Source organism: Meriones unguiculatus, chromosome 19, assembly GCF_030254825.1.
Source record: "Meriones unguiculatus strain TT.TT164.6M chromosome 19, Bangor_MerUng_6.1, whole genome shotgun sequence".
Classification (NCBI taxonomy): Eukaryota; Metazoa; Chordata; class Mammalia; order Rodentia; family Muridae; genus Meriones; species Meriones unguiculatus.
In genome coordinates this window covers 31,916,071-31,933,876 of record NC_083366.1, presented here as the reverse complement: position 1 = coordinate 31,933,876, position 17,806 = coordinate 31,916,071, and the positions used below count along the sequence as shown (strand labels likewise).

The 17,806-nt window shown below is 40.2% G+C and overlaps 1 protein-coding gene across 16 annotated transcripts in view; it reads left to right on the top strand.

Moving 5' to 3' along the window:
* The window catches only part of Tbce (tubulin folding cofactor E), a 54,100-nt gene that overhangs the window by 9,363 nt on the left and 26,931 nt on the right, over positions 1–17,806 (top strand). For all 16 annotated transcript variants that reach the window (XR_009587785.1, XR_009587783.1, XR_009587782.1 and 13 more), the window contains 2 exons: positions 11,264–11,348; positions 13,614–13,799. Coding sequence is in view for 7 of the 16 variants with exons in the window: in XM_021652901.2 (XP_021508576.1) it covers positions 11,264–11,348; positions 13,614–13,799 (271 nt within the window). In the remaining 9 variants the exon portion in view is untranslated. The remainder of the gene's footprint in view (positions 1–11,263; positions 11,349–13,613; positions 13,800–17,806) is intronic.

Sequence of the window (17,806 nt, the reverse complement as noted above, 5' to 3'; positions counted from 1 at the left end):
TGATGTTACTTTGCTGTTAATCCATACACATACATTTAATACTGTGTTGAGATACATAAAACTTTTTTGTATGATTCAAAGAATTTATTACCAGAAACTGAATTGTTTTTCATGTAAACCAGCAATCTTGATGTTAATCTGTCTCTTGTATTATGTAAGTACCAAAGACATTTGCTTCTCTTCCTCGTGTGTATATGCGTGGGTGTATACTTATATTCTGTGAGTAATGTAATTGCATTCTGGCCAACCAGAACCTTGTGTATTGCTCATTTTTGTTGATTTACAAAGAAACAATATATGCACATATATATTATATAAACTGTTTTGAATAGTAAATTTGTGACTTGTACATTAAGAAGGCAGATTGTACATATCTAATATTTAATATTGCAGGTTCCTAAACCTCAACTAAAATAGATTTTCTATTTTAAGCCAAGGCTTATCTTATACCTCTGAGGAGAACAGGACAGGAAAAAAAATTAAGTTTATAAATATAGGAAATAACTAGGCTTAAGTGGCAACAAGCTAAGCAGAATTGAAAACATTTAACTTCTAAACACATAGTAGAGAAAGCTAGGAATTAACCTAATTTGAACTCTTCAAATATCAAAAGATCTCAGAAATTTGTGAAGTCTGTCATTTTATACAGTGGCTTATGGGTATAGTCCAAGTTCTCACAAGGCTAAAGCAAGAGAATTGCTAAGTTTTAAGGCCAGTGTAGGCTACCAAGTGAGTGAAAGTCCAGCCTGGGCTGCAGTGTGGGAGTCTGTCTCAAAAAACAAAAAACAAAAAACAAAAAAAAAAAAAAAGAAAAAGAAAAAAAGAAAGAAAAAGAAAAAAGAAAGGATTTCTGGTAATGGATTTAAAATAAGATTGTTCCCTCTTCATGTGCACATAGGCATTGAATCTTCTAACCCTTTGATCTCATTATTCTTCCCAGCTTCTATTACTACTTAGTAGCTTCTTTGATGAAGCCAGTGATTTCCAAGATACAAAGAATGTGTCCAGGATAAAACTAGATTCTTTGGGAAAATGGTGGTAATGTCAGCATTTGAGTCTTTTTACTCTTAGCAGCCTTCAAAGACTGGCAGGGACCAGGAACGACTGTTTTTCCTTTCTAAAGGCCTTTGCCTTTCCTCAGTGTAGTGTGGCTCAGATACACATAGACCTTTTACCTTTCTTCATTTACTTACCATGTTTCTGTTACAACAACAATATCATCATAGAGAGAAGGTTTCACTTTGTAGCATTGGATGCCTTGAAACATGCTATATAGGTCAGTCTGGCCTCACAGAGATCTGCCTGTTTCTGCTTCCTGAGTACTGGGATTAAACGAGTGTGACACCATGCCTGGCCTGTAACATTATTTTCCTGAGGTTTTCTTCTTCACCCTTTGCTGGTAGTATGTACTAATCATATAACATTATGAATTCATTGTGTTATCTTCATATATCTAAACAGTGCCTCGCTGTCCTCTGTGCTATCCTTTCTTCTTTCCCTTTATCTTGTCTTTTTTTTTTTTTTTCTTCTCTTCCAGTACTGGGTTTTCTTAATGGTTAACCACTTAGTACACTGTGTAATTAGCCATTCTCTATCTCTGCCCTTTTTATTTTAAATGAGAATGGGATCTTACTATGCTATCAAAGCTAGCCTTGAACTCATGAATTCAAGGGATCCTCCTATCTCAGTCTTACAATTGCCTGTCAATATGCCCAGCTCTTGATTTTGAACACTGATTTCTAGTTTTTTCTTTTATAACTGTAGTAAACTGCCTCATATGCCTCACTGACCCATGAAATATTTGAGTATTTTCTATATATTTGGAACTGATCTGAGTAGATACAGGGTGATTTAGTGATGAACTTGGATCTGAGAATCTTTGTGTGTAGCTCTGAGCAGCATTAGCATCATTTGGTTACTTGTTAAAGTGCAGATTCCTGGCCATCCCATATAGCTGCTGACTGACACTGTGGTACTGGGATCCAGGAGTTTGTGTTTTAGGAAGCTTTTCAGTATTTGGGTATAGCTCAAGGTCAGTGATAGAGTACTTGCCCCAGCATGCGTAAGGCTCTGAATTCATTTAGCCTAAACTAGATAGATGTTACTGTGCCTGTGTGAACGCCACCATGGAAATCTTTAAACAGGTATACGAGAAGCATTTTCTCCCTAATTTGACTGTGATTATTATAATTTTAAAAAGATGTCTCTGTTTTCTTTCTTTTTTTAAATTTTTTTTATTTTTGAGACAGGGTTTCTCTCTGTACCCTTGGCTGTCCCTGGAACTTTCTGTGTAGACCAGACTGGCCTCCAGCTCATAGAGTTTTGCCTGTCTCTGCCTCAGGAGTGCTAGGATTAAAGGCATGTGCTACTACCATCCAGCTAAGCAGATTTATTTATTTATTTATTTTTTAATTATGTATATGCTGTTTGAGTATGAATGGATACATGAATACAGGTGCTCATGGAGGCCAGAAAAGGGTGTCTGATCTGCTGGAGCTGGAGCTGGAGCTGAAGGCTTTTGGAAGTCTTCTGACGTGCATACCTGGATTTAAACTCAGGACCTCTAGAAGAGCTTCATGCTCTTAGTGAGCCATCCAGCACTTGACTGCGATTATTTGTGAGAAGATAACATATAAAAAACGACTCTGTGTCAGGCACTTTGATATATGTCAATTGAGTTCTGTGTTTATAGATAGTGAAGCCAAGTATTAAGTTCTTAAAGCTTTCATAGAGCAGGAGTAGACACCATGTGGGTACTGGGGATTAAGTCTGGGTTCTCTTATCAGTCCCTCTTCTTTAAAAAAAAAATAAAAAATAAATATATACACACACACACACACACAGACACATATACATATATATATTTTTAATGTGCAGGGAGGCTTTGTCTGCATATATATGTGTATCATATGTTTGCCTGGTATCCTCAGAGGCCTGGGCATTGGAGTTACAAGTGGCTGTGAGCCACCATGTAGGTGATTGGATTGAGCCCTGGTCTTCTCAGGCAGTGCTCTTAACCTACCTTACCCATTCCTTTCCTTCCCTGGGACTCTGTAGCCCCAGCCACTTGGAACTCTATACAGATCGGGTTAGCCTTAAACTCACAAAAAGTCTGCCTGCCTCTTTCTCCAGAATGCTGGGATTAAAGGCATATTTCACCATGCCTAGTTTTTTGAGGTAGCCTCTTGCTATGTAGCTAGCTCTAGCTTGTCTTTTTTTGTTTATTTGGTTTTTGTTGTTGTTTGGGGTTTTTTGTTTGTTTTTCAACACAGGGTTTCTCTGCAGCCTTGGCTGTCCTTCAACTCATTCTGTAGTCTAGGCTGGTCTTGAACTCACAGAGATCTACCTGCCTCTGCCTCCCAAGTGCTGGGATTAAAGGCATGTGCCACCATTGCCTGGCCTGTTCAATTTTGACCCCACTGTTTCCTGTTGATACTTTCCTTTTTCACAAAAATAAAGAAGTGTTAGTCATTTTAAGATTGCTTTAGCTTTATTTACCTAATGTAAGGTTTTAACATTATTTATGAGCTGAGTATCTTACCTAAGATTTTATATGTAACATTTTCTAATTGTTTTGGATGTTTTGTTGTTTTTTGAGACACGGTCTCTCTGTGTAAACCTAGCTGCCCTGGAGCACCTTATGTAGATCAGGCTGGCCTCAAACTCGGAAATCCACCTGCTTCTGGCTCCCAAGTACTGTGATTAAAGGTGTGTGCCACCACTGCCTCACTGTGGTTTTGTTTTTGAGGCAAGTTCTCACTATGTAATCCAGGCTGATCTCAGATTTTTGGTGTCCTGCCTCAGACTTCTGAATGTTGGCATTATAAAGTATACCATTACACGGAGCTGGTATGGCAGTGTATACCTGTAATCCCAGCACTTGGGGAGGGATAAACAGACAAATCTCTGAGTTCAAGGCCAGCCTGGTCTACAAAGTGAGTCCAGGACAGCCAGGCCTACACAGAGAAACCCTATCTCAAAAAAAAAAAAATAAATAATAATAATAATAAAGGAAGGCAGGCATACTATTACACCTGGCTGGCATTGTTGTTTGTTGCAAGATTTTGGTGTTCTTTATTTATTTATTTTTTCCCTTAGCTTTATTAAGGTACCACAGCCTAGCGAGTCAGAATGGACTCATGTGGTCTGGTAGTAAATTCCTATATACGCCATGGACAGCATTGTTGTTTAGCTTTCAGAGCATGTTGTTAACTGTTTTTCAACTTTATCCTTCTACCAGAAATGATAGGAGTGTGGCACCTAACATACTTTCCTGTTGTGAAATGCTGCTTCTCAGACATGATATTCTAGGACCCTATTGAACATTCAGTCGATGAGGCCAGGAAAGGATTGGGCCTATGGGGGCAGGGTGGCATTGGGGCTTGATGCATTGCCCTAGGCTTCACCTCTTACTGAAAGTAGAAACTTAATGGTTGCTGGGATTTGTAAGGCTGGCTTTAAGCAGGTCACCCCAATTAAACTTACTGATTTCCCAACTAGACTAGGGTGGAGTTGGTTTTTTTTGGTCTGTTGTTGGTGTGTATATGAGGTGAACAGACCCAGTAAGAGGAAGTCAGTCAAACACTTTTTAGGAAGTGGCAGAAGCAGCTAACGTGGTGGTTATGTAGCACGCATACACTTCTGGATTCTAGACCAGTGAATTAGAAAGAGAGAGAAGGAGCTCAAGTATCGACCAGACTAACATTATTGAAACTTTAAGTTATATCAGTCATTATCTTTGATAGACAAGTGGTTGTATTTAGATCTATTGGATTGTATTGTATTGGATTCTCAATTGTTAACACGTGGAAGATTTGAATGGGTGTAAGTTGTTTTCTGAGAGAAAAAGCACAATCCTATGAGTACTATTTCTGTAGCTCACATTCAGGCTAAATGAAAAGTTTTGCAAGTCCAAGTCCTGTCCTGGAGAGTAGAAATTGTGTGCACAAACATTCAGAGCTGTTTCTGACATGAATATTTTAACTGCTAGAGAGTACTGCTTAAGATGTTGGTATTGTGATTTTTTTAAAGTACTCTGAACACATTTTATTGCCATTTGTTGGAAAAACCATCTTCCTGTCTACCTACCTACCTACCTATGTACCTACCTACTTACCTATCTGCTTATAGACATATACTTAATTGTCAGCAAATCAGTATAGTACATACAGACTCTACAGTGTCTGGCCCCAACTGTATTACCAGGGGGGTGGCCTTATGTGCTCAGATTCAGCCATCGTCTTAGTCAACATGACGCATGTCTAAGACTAACAGTATAGAATACCTGTCTTTCAGTACAGAAAGGGCAGTCTGCTGCAGTGATCCCAAGGAACGTCTTAAAATACACATTCTTAACCCTGTGCTGTGTGACACACCTTTAATCCCAGCACTCAGGAGGCAGAGGTAGGTGGATTTCTTTGAGTTTGAGGCTGGTCTGGTCTGTACAGTAAGTGACAGGATAGCCAGAGCTACATAGTGAGACCTTGTCTTCAAAAACCAAAAATGAAAACAAAATACACATTTTCTTTTGTTGTTGTTTTTTGTTTTGTTTTTGCCCAGGAATCCTGATTTAGTAGGTCTGTAGTCCAGGGCTCCCCATTTTATGAGGCTGCAAGATGATTATTCTTGTGCCCATACTTTGAGAGTGGTTGTTTTATTCTTCAGGGTGTACAGGTTTTCTGGTAGAAACTGAGACTCCTTGATAGCCAAACAGAACCAATGAGGCCCTCTGCCTGACAACTTAGGGAGAACCAAGACAAGTTTGAGTCAAGACAAAGGTACTATGAGCTGCAGGCAGTACTGAGTGCAGTGTGCCCCTCATTAATCTTACAGAAGGACTCTTGACGGATTGCTGTTAGCTCCTAATGAACCTAGAGAGTTCTAGCACCTATAAAGAGAATTGAGACCTATGTGGGAGCCCAGTCACACTCCTCTAATGTTTCTTCTCCCACTTTTTCTTGGTGGCTTTTGGTTTTTATTTCTGTATTCCTTTTTCTCTTCCTGGAAATGCTTGCTTATTTTTAGATAGGTCTCAGCTCTGTAGCCTTGGCTGGTCTGAAAACTCATGGCCTGAAGTGCTAGGTTTATAGACTTGACCTACCCTTCCCAGCTATTGTAGATCTTTTTGTTGTTGTTCAAAACAGGGTTTCTCTACTCTGTAGGCCAGGTTGGCCTCCAACTCACAGAGATCTACCTGTCTCTGCTTCTGAGTGCTGGCACCACTACTGCCCATCTTATTGTAGATCTATTAAATACACTCACAGATTATAGACTACAAAAGCACAGAGGTGTTGGGATATTCTAGACATGAGACTGCCTAGCATGGTATTAAAACCAGCCTTCTTCATAGCTTCCAAGAGCCTGAATTTTGTTTAGGCTAATCTTGAAATAGCAAGATTGCAGCTATTAAAGTAATGAAACTTTGTTTGGGCTCTGATCTGTTGGCTGTATTTGGAGGCTCTGAGGAGGTGCACTCTTTGAGGGGAATGTAGAGATAATTGAGAGAGAGTGAATCAAGTTAACAGTATTCTTAGTGGAACTGAGTAGAATCTCTGAGTTGGTCTTTCATCATGTAAGTATAGTTAGGTGTCTTTAAAAATAAAGTTAGTTATCTCAGGACTTGGTCTGTGCAAAGAAGCCAAAGAGCAGAAGCAGCAATAAAGTTGCTGCTGACAGTATCCATCCCTGTCATTGGGTGGAGGAGGTAAAGGAGGAGACCTCTAGCAATATATGTCCAGTGGTCAGACTAGCCCTGTGAGGAGCTGGGCCCTTTCAGAATCAAGTCATATAAGTTTATAATTTTTTACTCTGTGAGCTAAAGCTATCCATTCTATGATATAATCTTGTGTCTGTATAAGATACAAGCCATGTTTGGATCCAAACAGTCCACATGTGCATCCTGTAATTTCTTTTCTAGCGGAGCCAATTCTCTGTCAGCCTCAGGTAATAATTTTCTTGGACAATTTAAATCCTGTCACTGGCTTAAGGTTTGAAATAAATTACTTAGCTTTTGAGTAGTTAATTCAGTTGTGGGCCTTAGCCAATTATTATGGCCCGGTTTTTGAGAAGCATTAAGAATTTTTTTTTTTTTTTTTTGAGACAGGGTTTCTCTGTGTAGCCTTGGCTGTGCTTGAATTGCTTTGTAGACCAGGCTAGCCTGAACTCACAGTGATCTGCCTGCCTCTGCCTCCCTGAGTGCTGGGATTACAGGCATGTGCCACTGCACCTGGCTTTATTAAGATTTTTTTTTCTTATTTTGGTTTTTTGAGACAGGGTTTCTCTGTGTAGCCATGGTTGTCCTAGACTCACTCTGTAGAACAGGCTGGGCTTGAAGACACAGAGATCTGCCTGCCTCTGCCTCCAAGTGCTGGGATTACAGGCATGCATTCTTAATTGGTCTCTCCTGATTTGTACCTTCTGTGGTTAAATTTTCTGCAGACCTGTCTTATATCCTAGATAATTAATAGAATCTCCTGTTTGTATTTTTTCAGGAGCAATTTGTAATTCCCAGCACGTGAAATTCTCTTCATCAAACATTCTTTTTAAGGTATCTCCATTTGAATCAGCCAGAAAATATCATTCATATAATGGTAAATTATGGGTTGAGAAAATTGCTTACAAAGTATTTCCAGTGGCTATTGTACAAAATATTGGCATCTGGAAAGACTGTTCAACAGTCCTTGTGGAAGGACTTTCCAATGATACCTTTTTATCGGACAACTATTTTTATAAATAAGTATTGAGAAAGCAAACTTTTTTCTATCTTGTTCTTATAAAGGGATGATAAAAAAGCAGTCTTTTAAATCAATCACTGTAATAGGCCATGCCCTATGTAACAGTGAAGGCAGTGGCATTACCGGCTGTAAAGAACCCATTGGCTGAATGATTTTACTAATTGTGGATAGATCTGTCAGCATCCTCCATTTGCCAGATTTCTTTTTAATGACAAATACAGGAGAATTCCAAGGGCTGGTGGACTTTTCTATACACTGAGGTTCCAGCTGGTCTTAGACCAGCTGTTCTAGTGCCTGCAATTTTTCCTTCGTCATAGGCATTTGCTCAATCCAAACAGGTTGGCCAGTCAACCACTTAAGTGGTCAGGCAGTTGGTGTATCACCAGTAGTGGCTCCCCAATATTAAGTTGAAGAGTCAGCTTCTGCCGTGTCCTGCTTATGGACAGCCTGGACAGTCTGTAACTGTCTCTGATAACATTTTTTTGATTTCTTTATTAGGAAGTGCTCCTCTTTTACAGTTTGTCTCTGAAGTTGGAGAAATGCTAATCTGTGCCTCCCACTGGTGCAATAGGTATCTTCCCCATAGGTCTCCTTAATTTTCCTATTTGACTTTCTGGTCTTATCTGCTTTTTGGTATCTTTAGAATCTCTTGTTTTTTTCCATAGGAGCCGCTCTATTTCTGTCAAAGGGTTTATTTAAGTTTTGAGCAGCTCTGCCTGCCCTATCAGACTTTTAAATTTTCTAGTTGCTCTCCAGAACAGTTTTTCCTTGGCAGACAGGAAACAAATGGCTTATGCTGTTTTCTATCAGATCTTGACCAAGGCCCCTTTATCAGTATTTTGACATTAAGGAATTGCTTTTAATATCTTTGGATGACCTACATTCGTGAGCCTTATGTCAGTTCTTTCCACATCCTCTACACTTTAACGGGAAACTTCCTCTCTGAATTAGAGAAGAACATATCCTTAGGCATTGTTTATCAAGAGCACTTAAGGAATGACCTGATCTTTCACAGCCACAGCAGTGGCCATTTTGAGTTTCATCTGTGTATTATTTATCCAGCTACAGCTGAGTTGTGAACCTTAGATTCTATACCCACAGTAGTTCCAACCTTGTCCTTAGACACCTTGAGCAGCTCCACGGTGCGCCGCTCGTACAGGGCAAAGCTGCACATGTCTTGCCGAACTTGGTGTACTTGGTGAGGCGCCCACGGCGCCGCCTGGGCCTCAGCTTGCTGACGTTCTCCCTCACCTTGTGGCCCTTGTTGAGGCCCACGGCCATGGGTAGTGCAGGGCCATGGCACTGCTCTGCAATGGCGGCCGAGACAGCCTGTTTTCTTAAATCTCTCTAAGTCTTTGTCTCCTTCGGCCACCACTCAAATTCTTAATAACCTTGGGGATTATTTTGTTCATCTGGTTCAAGTTCCCTTAGCCCAACTGGGAAAATCAATTTGCATTTTTTAACTGATTTGGATTTAGACTGCCATTTAGCAGTCTTGTCACAGGGTGGCACTATAGGCTTTAGATTGGATTCATTAGAAAATTCTTCAGAATTCAAACGATTGTCTAATTTTTGTTCTATTATTTGTGACTTACTAGGGATTTTTTCATCCCTTTTCTTATCCAAGTCTGCTTTATCCTGATCTTAGAAAAGGACATATAAAATTACAGTCATTACTGAAAATATGATTTGTACGCTGATAAGCGTAACAAAATTATATGTTAACCAAATACCCTCTGTCATTGTAATTTGCATTTTTACTTAACTGTTTTTTAAGAACCTCCCAAGTATCTTACCAAGTCTGAAGGTTTTAGCTTTTCTCCACGTCTGTAGCTGCTGTCAGCCAGCTCTTGGGCACCAAATGGTCTTTTCTTCCTTCCTTCCTTCCCTTCTTTCTTTCTTTCTTTCTTTCTTTCTTTCTTTCTCTTTCTCTTCCCTCCCTCCCTCCCTCCCTCCTTCCTTCCTTCCTTCCTTTTCTTTCTTTCCTTTCTTCCTCCCTCTCTTCTTCCACCTTCCTTCCTTAATTCCTGCTCTAGCTCACACACAATGAGACAGGAACCTGATATCTTATTTAATAAGATACAAGTACCATAACTGAGCAGACTTCATTTATTTTAACTCAGCTATGCTAGCCTGGCCCACTTTTCAGCCATGTCTTTACCTGTCCTTTAGTCTCGCCCTGGCTGCCTCTACTCCATCCTTGTCCCCATGGCGACTCCTTCTTGGTGACCTCCTCCTGGCATGGTGACCTTTCTCATCTTTACTCTCTACCTCTGTCTACTTGAGATCCTCAGACTGGGAATGGAAATCCCAGTCATATGCTTCTCCTCCGCCTCTTCTTATTTTTTTGGTTTTCGAGACAGGGTTTCTCCTCTGTGTAGCCATGGCTGCTCTGGAACTCACTCTGTAAAGCAGGCTACCCTCAAACTCACAGAGATATGCCTGCCTCTGCCTCCTGAGTGGTGGGATTAAAGGCATGCACCATGACTATTATTGGGCTTCTCTTTATGTTCTTTGTTAAACAGTCAGAGATAATTGAGGAGTAATTTTTACACAACATTGAGACAGGAGATTCCTTAAAAACAATGACAATACCAGAATCGGCTAGCATTTAGCTCACTGCTGTTTCAACAATTAACAATCAAATATACAGAGACACACCTTAATACAGTGTGAAAGAAGGTCACTTCTAGAGTTTTCCTTAAAAATGTCCTCTTACCACCCCACTGGATTATTTTTCTTCTTTATTAATTAGATAGTTATAGTTTTAAAAGTTACTTACTGGTTCCTCTGAGGCTAATATTTGCTGTTCTGACTTAGGAAATCCTCATGAATAGTCTTTAAGTTCTGAGACTCATGCAAAAGACCTAGGAACACTTAGGTCGTTTTCTTGTCCCTAATCAGTTGCTGGATGGCTTTTGTTTTTAGACTTTATGCCCAAGGACCTGGCAGCTCTGCTACCTATTATGTCTTGGTCTTACCCAGGTGTCTGAGCCTCCTTGCAGGTCCCTATCTGGGACAGTCTTTTTCTTTGAAAACTTTCTCTTGGCGTTTTTTGACTAAAATTATCTGTATTTCACTTCAACTACTCTTCCCTCTGAACTTATTGTTGTGGTAGTAGTTACAGGTATTTCGGGTAGCTTATAATTATGATGTGACATTAGCCAGTTAAGAAGTGGTCAGCTCAACAGAGAGATCCCTGTATCCCCTTTGTGTGAGGGTGGGCCATATGCGGTCCTCTATGTTTTTTTTCTTCACATGGGTACCATGTCTTCAAGGCTCATCCATGCTTAGAATACCCAGTAAAGTTTAGCCATTCTTGTTTTCTGCTGCTGCAGTTTTTGGTGGCTTTTTTGGTCTACACATACTATTGTTGTATTGTTTAAGTGAATTTCCCAGGAGATTCCTGAGACATTCCTTCCCCACCTGTGTGTGATGCAGCTTCTGTTAGAAATGTATTTGCTTGCAGGAGAATAGAGCAACCATCTATCATCTTTTGTCACTTGTTCTTTTTCTTTTTGTTTTGCTAGGACTCTGGTTAGGAGTTGAGTGGGACAATCCTGAGAGAGGAAAGCATGATGGGAGCCATGGAGGTACTGTGTATTTTAAATGCAGGTAAATATTTCTTATGAATTGGGAAGGTCATAGTAAATCATTGAATAGTAGTAAGGCTAGAGAGAAGGAAGCATTGTTGGACTGTGAACAGTCATGCAGGATATGGAATAGTTCGAAAAGGTACTTCAGCCTGCCATGGTGATGCATGTTTTTAATTCCAGCACTCAGATGGAATACAGTCATGTGTGTACAGGTACACACCCCTGGCTGGAGGCTAGAGGAGGAGTGTTGTCTTTTGCTCTCCACCTTATTTTTTTGAGGCAGGGTCACTGAACTTACTGGCTGTGTAAGCCCCAAGGATTCTCCTGTTTTTGCCTCTTAATATTGTATCACAAGTGGCCAGCTTTTATGTGGATGCTGGGGAACTGAACTCAGGTCCTCATTTTTTAAAAAATTTTATTTATTTATTATATATACAATGTTCTATCTGCATATACATCTGCAGGCCAGAAGAAGACACTAGATCTTATTATAGATGGTTGTGAGCCACCATGTGGTTGCTGGGAATTGAACTCAGGACCTCTGGAAGAGCAGGCAGTGCTCTTAACTTCTGAGCCATCTTTTCATCCCCTCAGTTCCCCATTTTACCCAGCAAGCACATCGACTGAATATTTCCCCAGACCCCTGCTTGAGTTTTGCAGTGTTTTCTCCACTATCATCATCTTAAATGTTTTTTGTTTTATTTTGTTTAAGACAAGATCCTGCTCTGTAGCCTTGGCTGGCCTGGAACTTGCTACGTAGATAAGGATGGCCTTTAACTTGAACTCACTAACTTTCTGAGTGCTGGGATAGAGATGTGCCACCACACCTGGCAAAAATGTACTCTTTCTTAAATTCTAGCTTAGTTTTTAAAAATTTATTTTTAAAATTATTTTTATTTTATGTGTATTGGTGTTTTGTCTGAATATATGTCTATATGGGGGTGTTGGATTCCCTGGAATTAGAGTTACAGAGGTTATAACCTGCCATGTAGGTCCTGGGAATTGATCCTGGGTCCTCTAGAAGAGCGGCCCATATTCTTACCTGCTGAGCTATTTCTCTAGCTGGTAGGTTCTTTAAATTTAGATTGCAGTGCTTGAAAAATAAAATTTGCAATTTCTAGTGCCTCTAATACCTTACATATAAACATTAGCATTTTAATTTGATTTTTTTATTTTTATGATTATATATGTGTATGTGATATATATGTCTGGGCTTGTGTGCCTCTGTGCATGTGTGGAGGTTGAAGACAACTTTATGGAGTCATTTCTTTTCCTCCACCTTTATATGGGTTCCTAGGATTGAACTGGGGTCACCAGGCTTATACAAGAAGCACTCTGCTGGTACACTGAACCATCTGGCCAGCCCAGCAATTAGTCCTCTCTCTTTTTTTCTCTCTCTCCCTTTCTTTCTCTCTAATTTTCATCCTATCCCCCTGCCTCCAGCATTTTTCAGAAAATCTTTTCAGCATTTATTTATAAAAATGAAAATTTCAATTAAAAAAAAGAATTACAGATTAAAATTTAATAATGTTGCACATGAAAATAAAGAAAGTGAACCTGTTGATATATAAGCACACACAAAAAAGAAAATTTCTTCTTAGGTTTTATTTATTTATTTACTTTTTTCCTCAAGACAGGGTCTCTCTGTGTATCCCTGGATGTAGACCAGGCTTGCCTTGAACGCAGAGATCCACCTGCCTCTATCTCCATATGTAGGAAATATTATATGTTCCCTATAGGGAATATGTAGGGAAATATTATAGTTTTTAATCATTAGAAAGGTGAAAATTTCCCCATGAATCTAATACTTTTGTTCCTTTTAATGTGAATTATCTGTCCATATCTTTTGTCTCTTCATCTATAGGAATTTCATATGCTTGCATTAGCTCAGAACTTTTATTATCATTTATAGTGATTATAAATTTTTCTTCAGTAGATGTTTTCTTTATATTGTGATTTTATTTATTTTAGCTGATAGAACTATTTAAACCAAGACATCATGTTTTAGAAGGTTCTGGGTAGATGTCCTTTTGTTTTCTTTTTTTGTGATACTAGATATTGAACCTAGAGCTTTGTGAATACTAGGCAAGCACTCTTACCACTGAGCTGTAGTCATAGCAACCTACTACATACACTTTAAGACAGTTTCACTAGCCTTGACCTTGTTCTACAGCCTTGTCAGGTTGGAGCCTGCCTCAGCCTCCCAAATATCTGGGGTTGAAGGCCTCTGTCATCATGCTCAGTAGCAGATGATATTTGAATATTAATTTCTCTCCTTTCCCAGTCACCCAACAGGAGGCTCCTTTGTCCGTCCAAACAAAGTTAATTTTGGAGTAGACTTTCTTACTGCCCTTAAGAAGCGTTATGTGCTAGAAGATGGACCTAATGATGACGAAAAATCATCTTCCTTGATAGTTGGGAGTAAACATGTGCAAACTGTTGGTTTTGACCATATCTCAAAGAAGCAGAGGTAAGTTCAGCTTATGTTGGCAGCCTGGCTTTCAGCCTCACCAGATTGGGATTAAAGTTCACGATTGTGTGGAGATGCTTGCAACTTTGCTTCCACATATGGTTCATCTTCACAGTGGTTTGCAATATGGAGAACACAAGCACTGATTATTTGGGAAAATGAAAACCCTCAGTTTAGCTGGATATGGTAGTTCATTCATACCGGTAACCACAGTGCTTGGGAGGTGGAGGTTATGTAACCAAGGTTACATCCTTGGTTATGTAGCCAGTTTAAGGCCAGCCTGGACTACATGAAATCCTGTAATTAAAAAAAAGGAGGGTACAGGGTTTGGGTGTGGGGAGGTGTCAGATGGACACTGGAGTGATGACTCAAGTGGTTAAGAACACTTGGCTTTTCTTGCAGAGGACCCAGGTTCAGTTCCAAGCACTCATATAGCAAACTGCCTATATAACTTCAGTTCCAGGGGATGTGATAACCGTCTTTGACCTCCACAGGTACTAGGTATGCAGGCAGTGCATATACATCCATGCAGCTATAACATTCATATACATAAAATAAAAAAAAAAAAAAACAAATACAATAAATAAAGGAAGATCTGGCAGGATGGCTCAGTTGGTAAAGATGCTTGCCATGTAAGCCTAGTGAACTGAGTTTAAGCCCCAGAACCCACATTAGAGTGGAAGTAGAGAGCTGACCCTATAAATTTGTTCTGACGTCTGCGCGGGGTGGGGGTAAGGTGGGGTGTATTGTCTCTTCGACCTCCCCGGCCTGCAGAGTGATAATCTCAGGAAGCAGATTGGTTCAGTTCCACTAAGTAGCTTCTGTTGGTTCAGACTTCAGGAGTCTGATACCAAGTGGTTTATTTATTTTAGACATACTTAAGTAGAGCAGAATTTGGTGAAAACTTTTCTGGTGATAATTAACTCAGTTCTATGTGCACAATAAAGCATACATAACTTTCCCTGAGGAATAAAGTAAATTAAATAAAGATCGATGTGACTTCATCAAACTCTTTGTAAAGTACATGTGACACCTTCCAGAAGGATAGGCTCTAGAGACTGAAAGAGAAAAACAAATTTATGATAAGGTTCTGTGGGAAGATACAGTGTCAGAAAAGTTTTTTTCCCAGAGAGCAAAGGTCACCAGGCTGTTAAACAATCTGTTCCCAGCCTTCTGGACAGATAGCAGTTTATGCATTCCTTCCCTTGGAGTCTGAGTTTAATATTCCAGGTTCTCCTGTGCTTATCTGTAAGTACAAAGACCTCCATGTCTCTATATGATACTAAGATGCCAGTCTGAATGAGTATCAAATGGGATTATGTGTAATGAAATTCTCAGTGTTAGGACTTGAACCTGTCTGTGCTAGGGTTCTCTAGAGGAACAGAACTTATAGAGTGAATGAATATATTGTACAGGCTTGTTTTTGTCAACTTGACACAGCTAGAGTCATCAGAGAGGAAAGAGCCTTAATTGAGGAGCCTCCATGAGATCCAGCTGTAAGGCATTTTCACAATTAGTGGTCAAGTGGGGAAAGGCCTAGCCCACTGTGGGTGGTGCCATCCCTGGGCAGGTGGTCCTGGGTTCTACAAGAAAGCCTTGAGAGAACAAACTAGTAAGCAGCACCGCTCACAGCCTCTGCATCAGCTCCTGCCTCCAGGTTCCTGTCCTGTTTTGAATTGCTATCCTGCTTTCTTTGGTGATGAACAGCAATGTGGAAGTGTAAGCTGAATAAACCCTTTCCTTTCCTCCCCAACTTGCCTTTTGGTCTTTGTGTTTCAACGGGAGCAAGAGAAACACTTACCTAAGACATTCTATGTGTGTATTTGGAGAGAGAGGAGGCGAAGAAGGGAGGGAGGGAGATTTATTAGAGTGGCTTAGTTCTGCTCATCTATACTGAAAATTTCGGAATCTTTATAAAACAGCAATATTATAAGAATGTTTTTGTTTTATTCCCAGGTGTGTGGATATGGGGCTGCTTCACAGCAGCTATGATTTGCAGGGGTGTAGTTTTGCCAGCTGCAGATAGTTTGTGCCACTGTGTGACATTTGGAATTCTGGGGACTTGTCAGAGGGCATATAAATGCTAGGGCCTCAAGAGGTGTGGTGAGCTGTTGGTTGCATGTTGGTCAAGGTTTTGTAAGTAGTGATGTGCAAAGAAGAAACAAGATAATAGATATCCTGACAGTGAAGATCAAACCTGCCCCAAGGAGCTCGCCCCTCATCAGCAGGAAGTAGTCTAACTGTAACATTGCCCCCGTTCTGACCCCTGACTTTATTCAGGGATCTCTTTCCTTTCCTCTCTACCTGCCCCCCTTTCTCTCTCTCTCTCTCTCATCTAGTGTTAGGGGGTGGAAAGGGAAGAGGAAGAAGTTAAAGGAGGATGAAAGAAGAAGCCATAAAGTAGCAAACAACAGCTACCGTAGTCCATCAATGGCTGTCTATCAATGGAAAATCCAGAATTCAGTAGTTGCTTCAGTACAGGGATCTGGATGTCTCCACTGATCTTTTGTATATGTCTGAATCCTGAAGTAGGTTCTAATGCCAGTGAAGTAATGGACTTGCCAGCAAGAGTGAGAGCAAGCTCCCTTCTTTCACTCTTTATATAGATTGCCAACAGGAGGTGTGGCTCAGATTAAAGGTGTATCTTCCCAGCTCGAAAAGCTGGATTCAAAGTAGGTCTTCCTACTTCAAATAATAAAATTAAGGGGAAAAAAAATCACTCACAGGTGATGACTTACCTCTTTATTAAAATCCAGCTGACCAGCTCTGAGTTTGTACCCTAAGACAAGACAGCCACAATAAAAAGAGAAGCAACCAAGAGCCCATGTGTCTTGGCTCTTCTGGAAATGGCTTTGGATTTATGCCTGTGTAGACACCTGTCTCCCCACACATGGTGCCAAGGTGTCCTAGCATGGCATACTTTAAATTGTTGAGGGAAATAGACACTTGTTTATTTTTTAAAATTATTTTTATTACTAAAAAATGAATTTCATGTAGCCTAGGCTAGCCTTGAACTCTTTGGTTTGGTTTGGTTTGGTTTGGTTTTTCTAGACAGGGTTTCTCTGTGACTCACTGGCTTTGCTAGAACTCATTCTGTAGACCAGGCTGGCCTCAAACTCAAAGATTCACCTGCATCAGCCTCCTAAATGCTAGGATTAAAGGTGTGCACCTCCAAAACCTGGCTTGAACTTTTTAATTTAAAGTTTTTACTGTTGTGTATGAGATGTGTCTATGAGGGCAGGCATTCACATACCACAATAGGAAAGTGTCCAGGACAACTTTTTAGAGCTGGTTCTCTCCTTCCCTATTGTTCTCCTTCCCTATTGTTGAGGCAATGCTATCTGGCCTTGGAACTTGGTGATTATCTTTTCCTGCCTTCTACCTCATTGTAGGAGTGCTAGGATTACAAGTGTCAGCTATCACCTATTGCTTTTTGTAGGCATTGCTATCAGGAATAGAACTCAGGTTCAAGTGCTTTTATCCACTGAGTCATCTAGCTAGAGCTCTTGACCCTCCAGGCCTCCACTTTGCACAGCTGGCCCAGAGACAGTATTATAAACTACTGGTCTGCAGTTATTGACAGTTTTGTGAATGACCATTCACAGTTCTTTTCAATGTTTGCCAAAAAAACTGATATGGACAGTTGCTGTGTTAAAAAACAAAGAATTTTCTGGGCATGGTGGCACATGTTCGTAATCCCAGCACTAGAGGATCAGGCATTCCAGGCCAACTCAGGCAACATGAGACCCTGTTTAGAATAAATACAAAGCAAGTACCTTATGGAAATTATGGTGGACAGAATATGGACATAGTCGTAACTAAACTGACTGATTTCAGAGTCTGGGAAGTCATGCAGTTCTCTGGGGGTACTAAGTTGGCAACACCTAAGTCATGAAGTTGTTTGGTCCTAATCAGATGCAAAAATTGGAACTGGAAAATACTTGTTTTAGCCCAGGCACCATGAAACATTACTGAAACCTCAGGACCTATTCAACAAATACTAGGGC